At 45.1% G+C, this 13,361-nt stretch overlaps 2 protein-coding genes across 7 annotated transcripts in view; both read right to left on the reverse strand.

The window, feature by feature from the left end:
- Nucleotides 1-2,735: 2,735 nt before the first annotated feature.
- Nucleotides 2,736-5,413, reverse strand: edn1 (endothelin 1). Its single transcript, XM_034599281.1, has 5 exons — nt 5,241-5,413; nt 4,795-4,948; nt 4,362-4,514; nt 4,173-4,244; nt 2,736-3,577 (listed from the first exon to the last, which is right to left on the reverse strand). Exons 1-5 carry the CDS (start codon nt 5,299-5,301, stop codon nt 3,439-3,441), a joined length of 579 nt encoding a protein of 192 aa, XP_034455172.1. The 5' UTR covers nt 5,302-5,413; the 3' UTR covers nt 2,736-3,438.
- A 2,998-nt stretch (nt 5,414-8,411) lies between these two features.
- hivep1 (HIVEP zinc finger 1) overlaps nt 8,412-13,361 on the reverse strand; it is a 52,458-nt gene continuing 47,508 nt past the window's right edge. For 3 of the 6 annotated variants that reach the window (XM_034599278.1, XM_034599276.1, XM_034599275.1), the window contains exons 5-9: nt 13,153-13,280; nt 12,859-13,034; nt 11,889-11,990; nt 10,760-11,286; nt 8,412-10,138 (exon numbers count right to left, since the gene is read on the reverse strand). In XM_034599278.1, coding sequence (XP_034455169.1) covers nt 9,020-10,138; nt 10,760-11,286; nt 11,889-11,990; nt 12,859-13,034; nt 13,153-13,280 — 2,052 coding nt within the window. In that variant the 3' untranslated portion in view covers nt 8,412-9,019. The remainder of the gene's footprint in view (nt 10,139-10,759; nt 11,287-11,888; nt 11,991-12,858; nt 13,035-13,152; nt 13,281-13,361) is intronic. The other 3 variants (XM_034599277.1, XM_034599279.1, XM_034599280.1) reach the window with 1 other exon arrangement.

Here is a 13,361-nt window from a genome sequence, read left to right on the forward strand (position 1 = left end):
CGGCCATTTACTGATTTAGAGATAAGGGTCAAAGTGCCAAGTCAGAGAAGCAAACATGCGGCGGGCGTTTGGAGAAAGAGAATCAGATAAGAGGCTCAGGAGTCTGGAGACGTAACAGACAAAGAGCTGCAGCGATGGTTCTCAGAAGAAATGTGGAAGAAATAGTTTGGAAAGTAACTAAATATGTTTACTGTACTGTTACTTTACTGAAGCATTTACATGTAATCCCACTTTATTCTAGAGATATTCTGCTTTTCACTCAACTACATTTCTAGACATTTTCAGTTCCAAATAGATTCCCCAACAATATTTAAACATGTTCCAATTAGCTCAATTTCAATTAACTACGACATTAAAAATGCTGCTTAGAAGTACATGAGGAGTAACAGTATTTCAACATATAATACTTGAACCGACATCCACCACAGGAAAGAGTCGCATCTGTTAAATGTTAAAGAAAGAAAAGAAATCCTGCGACCAACCATTTATCCAGATCCACTCCAAAACTTTACACCAGGTTAAAAACAATAAAATAAAGCATTAAAACAAGCAAAAGTCTATTTAAATGATTTGATTCAGTCCAATTAACTCAAAGAACGCAGCACTTTTCCTTGTTATGTAGTTTTACCCTGTGGCATTACCGCTTTAACTTGTGTAAAGAATCTGAATACGTGTTCCACCTCCTCTCATTAACCTAAAACAACATATACGTAAAAGGAAAAAGGAAAAATCTCTTTTACGTGGGAAAGACTCACTGTTATTGTTCAGTTACACTTGTTACGTAACACATTTATTTACAAATACCACGCTGTGTGGAGCCTTATGAAATATTAAATCCCCAAGAAAAACACTCTCTCCATTGTCTTCCTCCTGTATCTGCCGTCCTGAGCGTCTCCCTCGGCGGACGAGTCCCTAAATTGTTTTGCAAACAGAACCAGGGTCCGTCTGTGAAATGTATGACATCAGTATTATTGTGTTCGGCCTCGGCACGCAGGAGGAGGACGCAGCAGCGTTTCTCACAATGAGCCCCGGGCACAGATTTGTTTGCTAAATGGGCAGGAGAGATAAGACTTTAAAACCAATTTGCATTGGCTTGTTCTGCAAAGGCAGTTCCAGCAGCTCAGTGATGAGTGATGGGAGCAAGTGTTCCACACACCAGTGTTTGAACTGAGCACACACACACACAACTTATATGTGCTTATATAAAGTGAAAAAACAAAGGGGATGCATTAAAGAATCTGGGTGTTTGCTTTTTGCAGTCTAGTGAAATCCATTTTCCATTTTAAAACCGATGTGATGATCTCGAATGTGCAGGTCTCTCCGTTCGTGCTATGTTGTGATTTTCACGTTACGGGGTTTCTCCTTCTGAAAGCTGAGGTATTAGCCTGACGAGTGATTCACTGAAATGAAATGCGGTTGATTTATTAGATAGAAATTCGATAAACCACTGATGTGCCGGGAGGTTTGTGTTCATGTGTGGATACAAACATCGGCTCCAGCGGGGGAACAGCAGCGGTTCGGTGCAACAGCCTTTATCTGCTCTTAACTGTTGGAGGTGAGCGCGGCGGCCGGGTCAGGTAGATAACACAATAACACACCCGTGACTCATGATCTCTTGGATTTTGCTGAGTCACTCGAACATCTCGGCCTGGCAGGATAATTGTGAAGTGTTTGGAAACAAAGCAGATCATTACAGGGCTGGAAAACAGACGACGCGCTCGCTGGATCGCGTCTTTGAAATCCAAGCTGCTGAGGGAAAACTCTAAATCTCCCCTCAGCTGATGTAGAAATTGCAGTGTACACACTGGCACCGAGATGAAAGTGCAGCGCGAGCAGGGTTTTACGGCTCTGGGCCTCGGTGTCTTACACATCAACACTTTGTGGTTATCACATCGGAGTCTGTCTCTGTCTTTATCCCCATCTGCGTCTCATGTTGTTGTTCTTTCACTTTTACTTTTTGTCTGTTTTTTCAACAAGCTCGAGCTCTTTTTTAGTGTTTTGTACCGAGAGAGCTCGACGCGCTGCAAATTGCGAACGGAAATGTTTCCAGGGGACCGAAAAAAAGTGATGAACCCGCTGCAGTTCAACGCTTTGTGAAGTTCCATCACTTCAATAACTTGTGTCGTCAAATCGAAGAAGTTATTAAACTTATTTCAGCTTCACAGGTCGAATACATCGCACATAATCAGGTTGAGGTGCTTCTGCATTTTTCGACTCACAGGAGGAAGAATCCAGAATCCTGGTACGAGTTTGCATTATTTCTCTGTGTCTGTGCTTGTTCAAAGACATTCTGATTAACTGGAGACACTGAATAGTCTGTGGCTGTGAATGTGAGTATGAATGGTTTGTTTCCGGTGCAGGATAAGTGCTGCAATAAATTGAACACGAACCTCTGTCAAGGCCCAACAATCCCCTTAAGAAACCATATTTAAATTCACTAGATCTGGATTCTTATCTGGATCTGCACCAAATTGCACAGAATCAGATATCAGTCCTCTAAACAAGCCAGATTTTATAAAATCAAGATCCATTATTTATTCTTTTGAGAAATTAAATAAAAATCTGCCACAAAAGTTCATGGCTTCTTCTCCGGGTCATGTTTCATCTCCCTTTATGGAGTTTTATGGAAATAGCGGGAGTCGTTAGTAGTGATGCATAAACTTGCTTAAACAAAAAAAAACATGGATGGATGATGGATAATAATGAAGGAAGTTGCTTTAAAATATTGTGTAAAAATATTTTATTAACATTCAGCCACAATATGGCAACTTGACGATGACACATTTCATAGAAATAAACCAAACGCGATGCACCGACGTGGCCATCAAACGACAACGTGCACAAAGAATAAATAAATAGCAACACACGTAAACATCATTTCACATCATAAGTTACGACAAAGACGTCGGTGATCACATCGGTTAGAGAAACTCCCGGCAGCCGCTGTGGCCGCGGTGACGTGTCCTCGACACTGTTACATAAAAAACGCGGTTAAATATCTTCAGTCGGTGAGAAAACGTCTTGAATGTTTGTCATTTTGAAATAGAAGAAGTAGAACTGGCTGGGACCGGGTGGGGGGGGGGGATTTGTGTTGAATCCCTCCAGTGAAGTCAAGTGTTTTTGAAATGATATTTGACCGAGTGTCCTGGACTCCACAGACTGTGTCCAGCTCGCGTCCGTCCTCTCCCCGTGTTGTCTCTGACCTCGCCCCTCTGTCGGATGAGGCCGAGTGTGTAGGACGCCCTCTGCTCTGCCGCAGACGCCCTCTGACCCCGGAGCCCTGAGGTCGACCTGGAGATAGTTCGCCCGGCCTCGCGTCGGCTCTCCGGTGCCCTGCCGAGGGGCCCCTGCTTGCAGACGGCTGAGGAGATAGGGCCCGTGGTTACGAAAGCCTTTCCCCCCCTCTGAGTTACAAGGTGTGGAGGTGATGTGTCGTCTTTAGGGGGCCGTGCTCTCGCCCTCCCACGCCCTCGCCCTGTGGCGCCGCCTCACCCTCCACTCCTCCAGCAGCAGGCGGGTTCTCAAGGCGACCCTGAGCACGCCGGCCGACACCTGTTTCTTGTTGCTCTTTCTCCACCTGCGGACGAAGACAGAAGACAATCAGACATCTGAAACAATCCATCATGTGAAAGACCTGCTGTCACTCTGTGACCTCCACGCTCCTAAAGACGCCGTGTGTCTCTGTGAGTGGCTGGAGCAGATTGGACTCCATGTTTCCAATTAATGATGTGTCAGGAAGTGCAGACTTGTGGCGCCGCACACGCTCAGAGGTTGGAGTTAGAAACATGATGGTACACGAGAGCAGCTGTGGCAGAGACCAGCTCCATTGCCCCACATAACTCACAGATAAGTGTGTGGGGGGGGGGGGGGTGGGGGGTGGGGGGGGGGGGGGGATCTTGTAGGTTTTGTGGATTTCACTGTGGTGCTCAGTCATCGCAATTTACAGGGGATTCCTTCGCTTGAGGCTTAATCTCAAAATGCCTCTGCCTCTGAAACACGTGCCGGTTGTTTTACACTCAGATGAAATGATGAGCGGTGTCACAGGCTGCTGCTGGAGACACCTCTGTGTTGCCGAAGCTTGTAATTATCATGTCCATTTATTTAGCAAATAGACTTTGAGGTTTATGTCTCCTCCTCCTCCTCCTCCTCCTCCTCCTGAGAAGTTGTTTTACCTCTTAATCCTGCTCCTGTCAGCTGCCGGCTTGTGTTCCGTGGGGATCAAGGTGTCCTGCGACGTCTGAGATCTGAAAACACAGGATGAGGTCAGAGGTCAGAGACACGATGGAGGAGAAGAAAGTCTCACACCAAGGTGGAGACAAAACTTTCACTCTGTCGTTGTGATGAAGAAAAGTTTCTATTACCTGAGATGCTCGTTGTCCTGGCGACAGAAGCTGCTGCACGTGCTGTCGTTCTCACGCACGCACCGGCAGCGAGGCGCGCTCCTGGCTGCCCTGGAGTCCGGCAGCGCGCGCCTCGTCCTCGGAGCGTTGCCCAGTCCGTAAGAGACCACGCGCCTGGAGAGAAAAGGTCACGATTAATATCAGAAATAAACAATCATAAAAAAATGCGCTTACGAATGAACGCGATAAGTTTTGTTTTACTCTTTGGACTTCTAGTAAAATGAATCAAACTTTCAACTACACCCGCACACGTTTACTTTTAACCTCCATTTACTAAAAAACACATGTATATGATCTTTTTCGTATCTTTTTCCCACTTTAAACGCGTTTCAACGTTAAAAAGAAAAGCTTCTATTGAGCCGCACACTAACTGACTCAGTGCAGAAGGACTTACTCAGGTGTGTTGACCCAGATGATGTCCAGGTGGCAGAAGTACACGCACTCCTTGTCCAGGAAAGTGTCGCAGGAGCAGCGCTTCGTGCGCACATGTCTCCCCCGGGAGACGCTGCGGGAGTCTGCGGGTTTCTCTCCGACGGGAGACGACAGAACTGTGGACGAAATCAGTCACTGGTCAATCACTGTTATCGAAACACTGCAGAACTATCGGCTGCTGGTCCAATGTGTGAGGAAGGTGCAGATCTAAAGTGCAGCAGGATTCGGCTTGGAAATTACGCACAGAGACTTTGGATTCACGTTTAAGACGCGTAAAGATTTGACAAGTAGTTCAATCGTTGCTTTAAGGTTTTTAAACTTTAATCAAGTTTGTTTCTTTGATGCTCGGATGGAATTCTTGGAATTGTTTTTTATTGCTGTTTGATAAAAGAATGCGCAAACACGTACCTGTGCACAGACTCCACGAGCACATCACTGATAACACGGAAATCAAAACGTATGTATCCATCTTCTTCAGTTAGTGATGATAAACAAAATAATCCTGCAGAGGTGGAAAAATAATCATCCAGGGACCGTCCTCAGAGCTGCGGTGTCTCCGTCAGTGTGGCCCCACATGTGGAGCCAACTTTGACTTTATACCAAGCGCTCCCCTCCTCCTCCTCCTCCCCCTCCTCCTCCTCCTCCTCCTTCTCCTCCTGCACAATCACTCCTGTCCTCTGGCTCGGACCCAGACTCCGCCGTTTGTTTGGCCGCTGATAAGCAGCCACGTCGAGGACCTGTGAGATGCCTGAGTGGCTGGAGGTTGAAGGATGAGCAGGATTAAACGCGTCCTGTGCCACATTTGTGCCGGACTGTCTGCAGGAGGTGCTGATTCACTCAGTGAACAGCAGGTGGCAGCAGAGTCTCACGATTTCTCACTTTGCGGTTGTCAGATATGAAAATTCAGCAAATATGAAAAATATATGTTTTTACTTCACTTAAAATACTAAAGTAGACAAGAGTCAAAGTTTAAAAAGTAAAACAAAGAAATTGTAGTGTTACAACTGTGAAGTATGTATTTGTATAATTTAGTTTATTTTAATATAAAAGATATATATGATAATGATACGTTAATAATGATAACTTCCATGTAGGTTGGCAACTTCTTCTGCAAAGTACAACATGAAAACCTGCAGATACACCAGACAAAGGATAAAATACTAGATAAATAAATATTCACGACAAGGCAAAAAATAAACTTAAGAAAAGAGACACATAACCTTAAAGTATTTTATTAGAAAAGTTGTGGTCTTGTGGTTAGATTTCTTTATTCAAATACAGCAAAAATCATATTTATAAACCACCAACCAGAATGTAATGAGACTAAAGATACTTAACAAAATTTTTTGTTAATTTATTTGTCAACGACTATAACTCATCCTTCCTTCTAAAATATATCTTCTTAAGTTAATTTATCCTAATATGTGCTTTTACATTCACCTATAGACTATTTACTTTATTAAATGTCTGTATACTGTTTATAAATGTTAAATACTTAAAGTAAAGACAGTTTTCCTTTTTTCCATAATAAATGTTCAAATCAAACTGGAACTGCTATTGAACCATAACATCACAAGTTAGTGTCGGCCATTCATTTAGTATTTTTAAGATTAAGAGCTGAGAATCATAATTCAATGTGTACATGAACATTTCTACATTCAGATCATTCAAATTTAGGGAACTGATATCTATGAGTTTGTACTTGTGTACTTGCGTGTTTGGGATGTGAGAGAAGCAGCTTTTCAATCCTCTTTATGAGAACAAAGTTGACTGACACATCAAATATGTAGAACTACTACAACCTTTACAACTTTAAATTCTTAATTAGACCAGTTTTCACCTCAATGAGTACAAACCTGACTGTGCTTCTTCTCACATCGCCCCCCTGATGAATAGAAGGTGGTGCTGCACAGCTGCTGCCTCTTCTTCATCGATGGACGATTCCTGGAAACACAAGCAGCCTCCAAAGTGGATGTTAATCTAATAGTTTCCCTCCAGCATCACTTGTAATAAACTGTGGAAACAGAGCCCTGCTTCATTTCCCTAAATCACATACCCGGAGTCAGTGTGCCGCAGTGGGCCGCAGTGGAAAATGGACCTGGTGTGTGCGCGTTGGTGTGCACGTGCGTGTTGGTGTGCGCGTGCGTGTTGGTGTGCGCGTGTGTGTGCAAAGTGGAAAAGTCTTAGGGGAAAGCATCCTGACGTGCTGCAGCTCTGAGGCCCCCAATCAGAGGCAGTGGTTTGCAGAGTTTCCACTGGGCAGGAGAACAGATTGTGCCACAGTGAGCAGGAGGATTTTATGTTTTAACTCAGGACAGGATAGAAAACTAGTGGAGGAGCAACAGACTCTCTAGCTTTTGTGTTTTGTTTAAAATCTGTGTGGAGCTGGTGCTGGGAAGTCGTGCAAGATTTGTTGCTGCATTTGTGTTTGTCTTCTCTGCACTTGCAAGGGTTGGCCTCTAGGTGTCTCTGTTTGCTTTGCTATAGACTCTCCTTCTGGCAGCCCTGAGGGAGGTGGAGGAGGAGGAGGAGGAGGAGGAGGAAGAAGAGATGGATGAGTCACCTTCTGAATGGGGTGGTCCTCTGAGAGCTCTTTACTCACTCTCTTCTTGTGGGTGCAAAATAAAAACAAATCAAATCCTTTTTTAATCAAGTTCCACTCGTTTGGTGGCAAGTGGGGATTTTGTTTTTGTAATGAAGTGGCGTCGTTGTGACGATGAGAGCGTCGCAAGGTCGTCTCCTGAGGATTGAAGGGAAATTATTTTTTGCGGTGAAGCACTAAGTGAGCTGTTGACAGGGACTGAAGCGTTCGACCGGAACCCTGAATGAACACACGGCATTATTTTTCTCATCGTGTCAAAGAAACCTGTGATATCACAATTCTTCCTCCTGCTGAGGTCCAAAGAAAATGGAAGCAGAAATGTAAAGTTATGTAAAGGGGGTGAATTCCTACCAGTTGAGTCAATGGCTCCATCCACAGCTGAAATCTCCAAACACAGTTTACAGCTCAAATTTACTTTAAGTTTCCGTTTCATGGTTGGTTAGTTCCTCAGAAGGATTACGCAAAAAATGACTGAACAGATTTCTGCAGAACTTGGTGGAAAGATGGGACACGGGCCAAGACAGAAACCATGAACTCATGGAGCAGATCCCAATCAGGGGGCAGATCCAGGGATTTTGTTTCACTTTCTTTATCAAGACAAGAGTCTGTTTCAACACTCTGGATGGTTTCTCAAAGAATAATTCATGGATCTTGATGAAAAAAAATCCAGATCTAGTGAATTTCAATGTGGTTTCATCAGGGGCCTTGTCGGGGGTAAGGTTTCATAGAACGTTGGGATTTTATTCAGCCTCTGTATCATAACAAATTGAGCTGGAAACCTGTAAATATACTTATAAGTTGCTGAGATCCTGTGGATTCAGGAGAGAATCAACAGTTCATATGTATCTTCAAAGGTTTTAGAACGACTTCCAAACAAAACATGAGTTTAAGGCGACTGTTGTACCTTAAAATCAAAATCCACCTTAAATCATAAGTGATGTTTCTAATGTGAAACTTTCAAAATACAGTGACACCACTTTATTGTTTGTAAACAAATTTTTACTGATACAGTTAAGAATATTGATACAGAAATGTAAAGCTACTATAATGCACATACCTATGGACTTATGAATCATAATGGGCACTAGATGGATTATAATAAATAGTTGAACACAACATCTGTACACAGAAACATTGCCCCATAATCCATAGAAATGTACATATACCAGTACAACATTTATAATTCCATATATTTACGAGTGACATCCTCCAAAATAAAATTGATATTCTCCATCGTTATGCCTTTTTTTACTTCTATATTTTTGAAATAAACACAAGCAACTACTGAATTTATGAGGAATTATGTACAGGTTCCTAAACAAGAAACTCCATAAAGGCACAATTGTCTATACAACATGTACAAAAAAAAGAAAATGTGTGGAGCTGACAAAAAAACAGTAAAAATAAAACGATTGGTCATCATAATAATTATCATGTGATTGCACATACAATATGAATGTCAGCATCTGTGCTTTGAAAGGTGATTTGTCAAGAGACAAACCCCTGAAAAGTGTTTTCAGTCTTACAAAGTGACGAGAATTACAAAAAGAGAACAAGAAGAGCTTTTTCCACTTGGGTTTTTTTTTCAGGTGGCGATGACCAGTCTGTCTTCGTCATCACTGGACACCTCATCGATTACCTTCTGCCAGCTGGACACTGGCGGTGGCGGTCGAGGAGGTGCAGGATTGCTAGCGCCCTCAACCGGTGACTCCTTAGCAGCGTCTGCCCGGCTCACAGGAGCAGGCGGCAGAGGCTGCTGTGGAGATTTCTCCCTGTCCTTCCTCTCGACTGTCTGTACCAGCTCTGCTCTGCTGATGCCTCCGGGGCTCGCCCTGCTGCCTGCGGTCAGTCCCGGGGAGCTGCTGACCTTCACGGGGGCGGGTGGTGAAGCGGTCATGCAGCACCGCGAAGAACCAAGCCCATGTTCACTTTGAGATGGCTGTGCTCCCGGAGCTTCGGGGCTGCCCTGCCTCTCGGAGGGACCGGGGAGAGGACTGAGAGAAGAGAGCGGGCTGAGAGAAGGAATGATGGCAGGCAGGGAGATGTTCACTATCTGCAGACCTGGGACATGTGTCTGGGGGCCGGTGCTGCTTTGGGAGGTGGGGTTGGCAGCTAAAACCTGCAGCCCGAGGGTGGCGTTGAGGGTGAGCCCTTGCTGGGGCAGCAGCTGGGTGGATGTCAGGCCTGTGTTGGTCAGCCCCATGAGGTTAAGTGTCTCCAGACCCAACGGTTGTATCGTTTGAGCCTGCAGGCCAGTGACCTGCCTGAGGGGGAAGCAGGGGACGACGCTGCTGATTGGCTCCTGGACCACGAGCGGCTGGGTCTGCAAGCCCTCCGGATGGGGTGGAGTGTGGAGAGCTGGTAACGGACTCGTGTTCCTGTGAATGACGCTCACTGCTGGGAAGGTGAGCTGGACGGGGCCCGCCTGGAGCGGTACAAAGGCGGAGTAAGCTGCCAGGCTTGCGGGCACCAGCTGGATCCCCCCGACCGGGACCATGCTGTACGTGGAGCGAGACGGCTGCTGGGAGTGCAGGGGCAGGTGACTGAACAGGTGGGTCTGGGTCTCTCTTCCTAGTGTTTGGCAAAGACCCTGCGGCGGAAAGAGCGCGGGGCCGTGAGACGCGTAGGAGGAAGTCTGGGTTCCCCGGTCCACTGGTATGCCCGGGTAACTGGTCACCACAGCAGGAGGGGGAGCGGGGGCGTCCTTTAAAAAGAGAAAAACAGACAATTCAATCTTATTTCTAGACTCAACTGTGGCACGATCCTACAAGATGTAAAGAGATTAAAGTATAATAGGGCCGACACTTAGTATTCACACGCGCAGTCAGAGGAGGTTGATGTCGCTGCTCGTCTTTTGTGCCTCAAACAGCCTTAACTTTGTCCGTTAATCTACCGTCTACGCTGCAGAACACAAAACACGTCCACTCGCTGCTCCTCAGATGCTTCTGTGTTGTGATTGTTCTGCTCAGGACGGCTTTGCTTGCCAGCGTCCTCCATTTCAAAACAACGTAACATTACTGGCGCACTTCACCGATACATCAAGCTGATCGTAAGCTGATTACATTTCCAATACAAACGTTTCCCCCCCCACCGTCGAAGTGAATGTTTAATTTTTGAATAAAAAGTGGCAGCCCTAAGATATAATGATATTTGTATCGATCCACTAATCAGAACCTAATGAGACTAATCACCTTGTTGCGGAGCATTGACAGGAGCTTTGTGCAAGTGCCTCGCATGCAGGATTCAAAGGGAATGTGTAGGAAGGAAGGGAGGCAGGCAGAGAGGGGGGGGGGAGCGACACACAATGAGAATACATGGCTCTCACCTGGCCTAGCATGGAGCACTTTCCTGGCACTGGGGGACTAGGGGGCACGTCAAAGTCAGGGTAGTCGATGGACATCTGTCTGCATGGTGACACTGGGCTCATCATATGCACTGACTCTGTGTCTGAGGTGTAGGACTCTGACGTAGTGGCAACAGGCGGAGGGGAGTTGGGGAGGGGCAGCGAGCTGCAGCAGGACCCAGTGATGGAGATCTGCTTGCTGAGGGACACAGGGCTCATCATGGGGACGGACTCTGAGTCTGATGTGTGGGATTCAGGAGCTGGAGGCAGGGACAGAGGGAAGGACACTGAGCTGATGGACATCTGGGCGAGGAGGGCGCTAGGGGGGACTTCCGCCTCCTTGGAAGGGATGTGCTGCGGACTGGCGGAGACAGACGGGTTGGTGGACAGGCCCGACTCCGCCTGGCTGTCCTCCTCTTCCTCCTCGTCGTTCTCCTCATCGTCGGGGCCGTCGGAGTCATCGCCGTCTGAGTCTTGGCGGTCGGCACTGCTCACCTGACTGCGGTCTCCTGCACATGAGAAAACAAGTCAGATTCCTTCGTTATCATCTATTTTGGTTTCATACAGTGAGGAAATCCAGCACTAAGAACACAGCTCAGTGTTTTGTGCTGCTGCAGTAACAGCGTTTCACACCCTGGACCGACACACACACCCCGGAGCTCCATCACAGACAGAGGAGGAAAAACAAATATGCTCTTAGAGACTGGGACCAGAGAACGCTTTCAGGCAGCTTCTCCCTCTCTCTCGATCTTTTTTTTTTTCTTCTAAAATTAGACGCAGCAATTTCCTCTTTCTAAATGCTCTGAATGCTGCCCACATGTGCTTTGAGTTAACAGAGGAAGAAGCTGCATTTAGAATTTTTTAATTAGACCGTGGCAAAGCTATTGATCGACATAGCAACAGAGCACAAGTGGGAACAATCCTGTGTTTTGTACGTATATCGTGTCGTTAACAGGAAAACTTTTTGAAACAAGGGAAACTCTTGTTGTTTGAAACCAAAGCACATAAGCCGTAAATAAGATGTGTTAAGTCACTTTTAAACATGGAGTGATTCACTGTAATTAAAACCATGATGAGCGATCCTTCTATATTTCCCTGTGGGCAAACGTACCTGAATCCTCTGCATCCAGATCGTCAATGAGACCCGCAGGCACCCCCATCTCCATGCACTTCTTGCTGTGGGCCTTGGATTTCATGTGCTTGGTCAGATTTCCTGCAGAAACAGAGGCAGTGAGGTCTTGCGGGGGGGTAGAGCTCGAACAATAGCACGGGAGGTTTATTATGTAAGAGAATGCGGTCGCTGGGCAAACTGTACGTAAAAGGGGTGAGTAACTGATGAAGACATTTTTAAATGAACGTGGGCTGCTCTGACACCAAGTGCTGTTCTGCAGTGTCGCGTGGGCAGGCAAGTTCGATAAAGAACGGTGAATCATCCTGTCTTGGTTGAAGAGATGGTTAAACAACGTATTTCATTTCATAACTTCTAAAAGGACTAAGTGAACTGCAGCAGATCAAGTTCATCTAAATGATACAGTCTCAAAATGTGCATTAAAGTGAACGCAAATTGTTTTGTCTGATTGGTGTTTGCAAATATAGTTTTCTAAAAACTTCTGGTGCTATTTGCATCATGGTGTAAAGTATGTGTGTATTAATACATCTAGAAATTTAAAACCACATGAAATGCAGAATGTTAAAATAATAAGTTCCTTCTTTTCCTGATGTCAGAACTAAAATACATCTTTATTAATTACGTCCCAAAGCGCTGAAACAATTTCCCCGAAAGTCGTACTGGCTCTAAATATATTGTCATTTTCAAAATAAACCTTTAAGACACATTTTTTATTATCACACTTCTCCTGATGTGTTTAAGCGGTTTCATTTGTGTCTTATCCTGCTGTCTTTATTTTGTTTTATTTATTTAATATACAGTTTTTTTTGTTTTGCTTTTGTCTTTACCTGCATTTTATATTCACTTTCAATTAAATTTTCTTCTTGTATGGTCATATGATAAATGTTTTAACGGCCTTTATGTGAAGCACTTTGTGTTGTGTGTGAACACGGATCATGTTCTGTGTTCTAACCTTTTGTCTTGAAGGAGAAGTTGCAGTGGACACAGTGGTACGGCCGGACATCAGAGTGGGTGCGGATGTGTTTGCGCAGCATGCTGGGCTTTTTACAGCGGATCCCACATTCCTCACAGATGTATTTACCACGTCCGCGCCCACGTACGTAAACATACTCTTCATTAGACTTGAATCTGCGGGGTTGCAATTGAGCCAAGAGGGACATTTAAGATAGAACAGAGAATATATAAACCACATAAAGCTTTCTAATGGTAGTGTAATAGAAAATGTCTCCATTGCTGTGAAACATACCCGCCGTCAAATATTTTGACCCGTCTTGGCTCCGTTTTAGGCACCAAGTCTTTGTCCGAGTCGTTGCTGGTTTGACTTTCTGGTAGCACTTTACCTCTGGGTGACACGGACCTCTGGGTGAGTGGCAGCTGCAGCAAGAAGAACGTGATGCATTCATTGATCTGATCCAAACTCGAATATAAATAAAGCTATATAAATTAGACTTTTTA

This window comes from Hippoglossus hippoglossus, chromosome 11 (assembly GCF_009819705.1).
Source record: "Hippoglossus hippoglossus isolate fHipHip1 chromosome 11, fHipHip1.pri, whole genome shotgun sequence".
Taxonomy (NCBI): domain Eukaryota; kingdom Metazoa; phylum Chordata; class Actinopteri; order Pleuronectiformes; family Pleuronectidae; genus Hippoglossus; species Hippoglossus hippoglossus.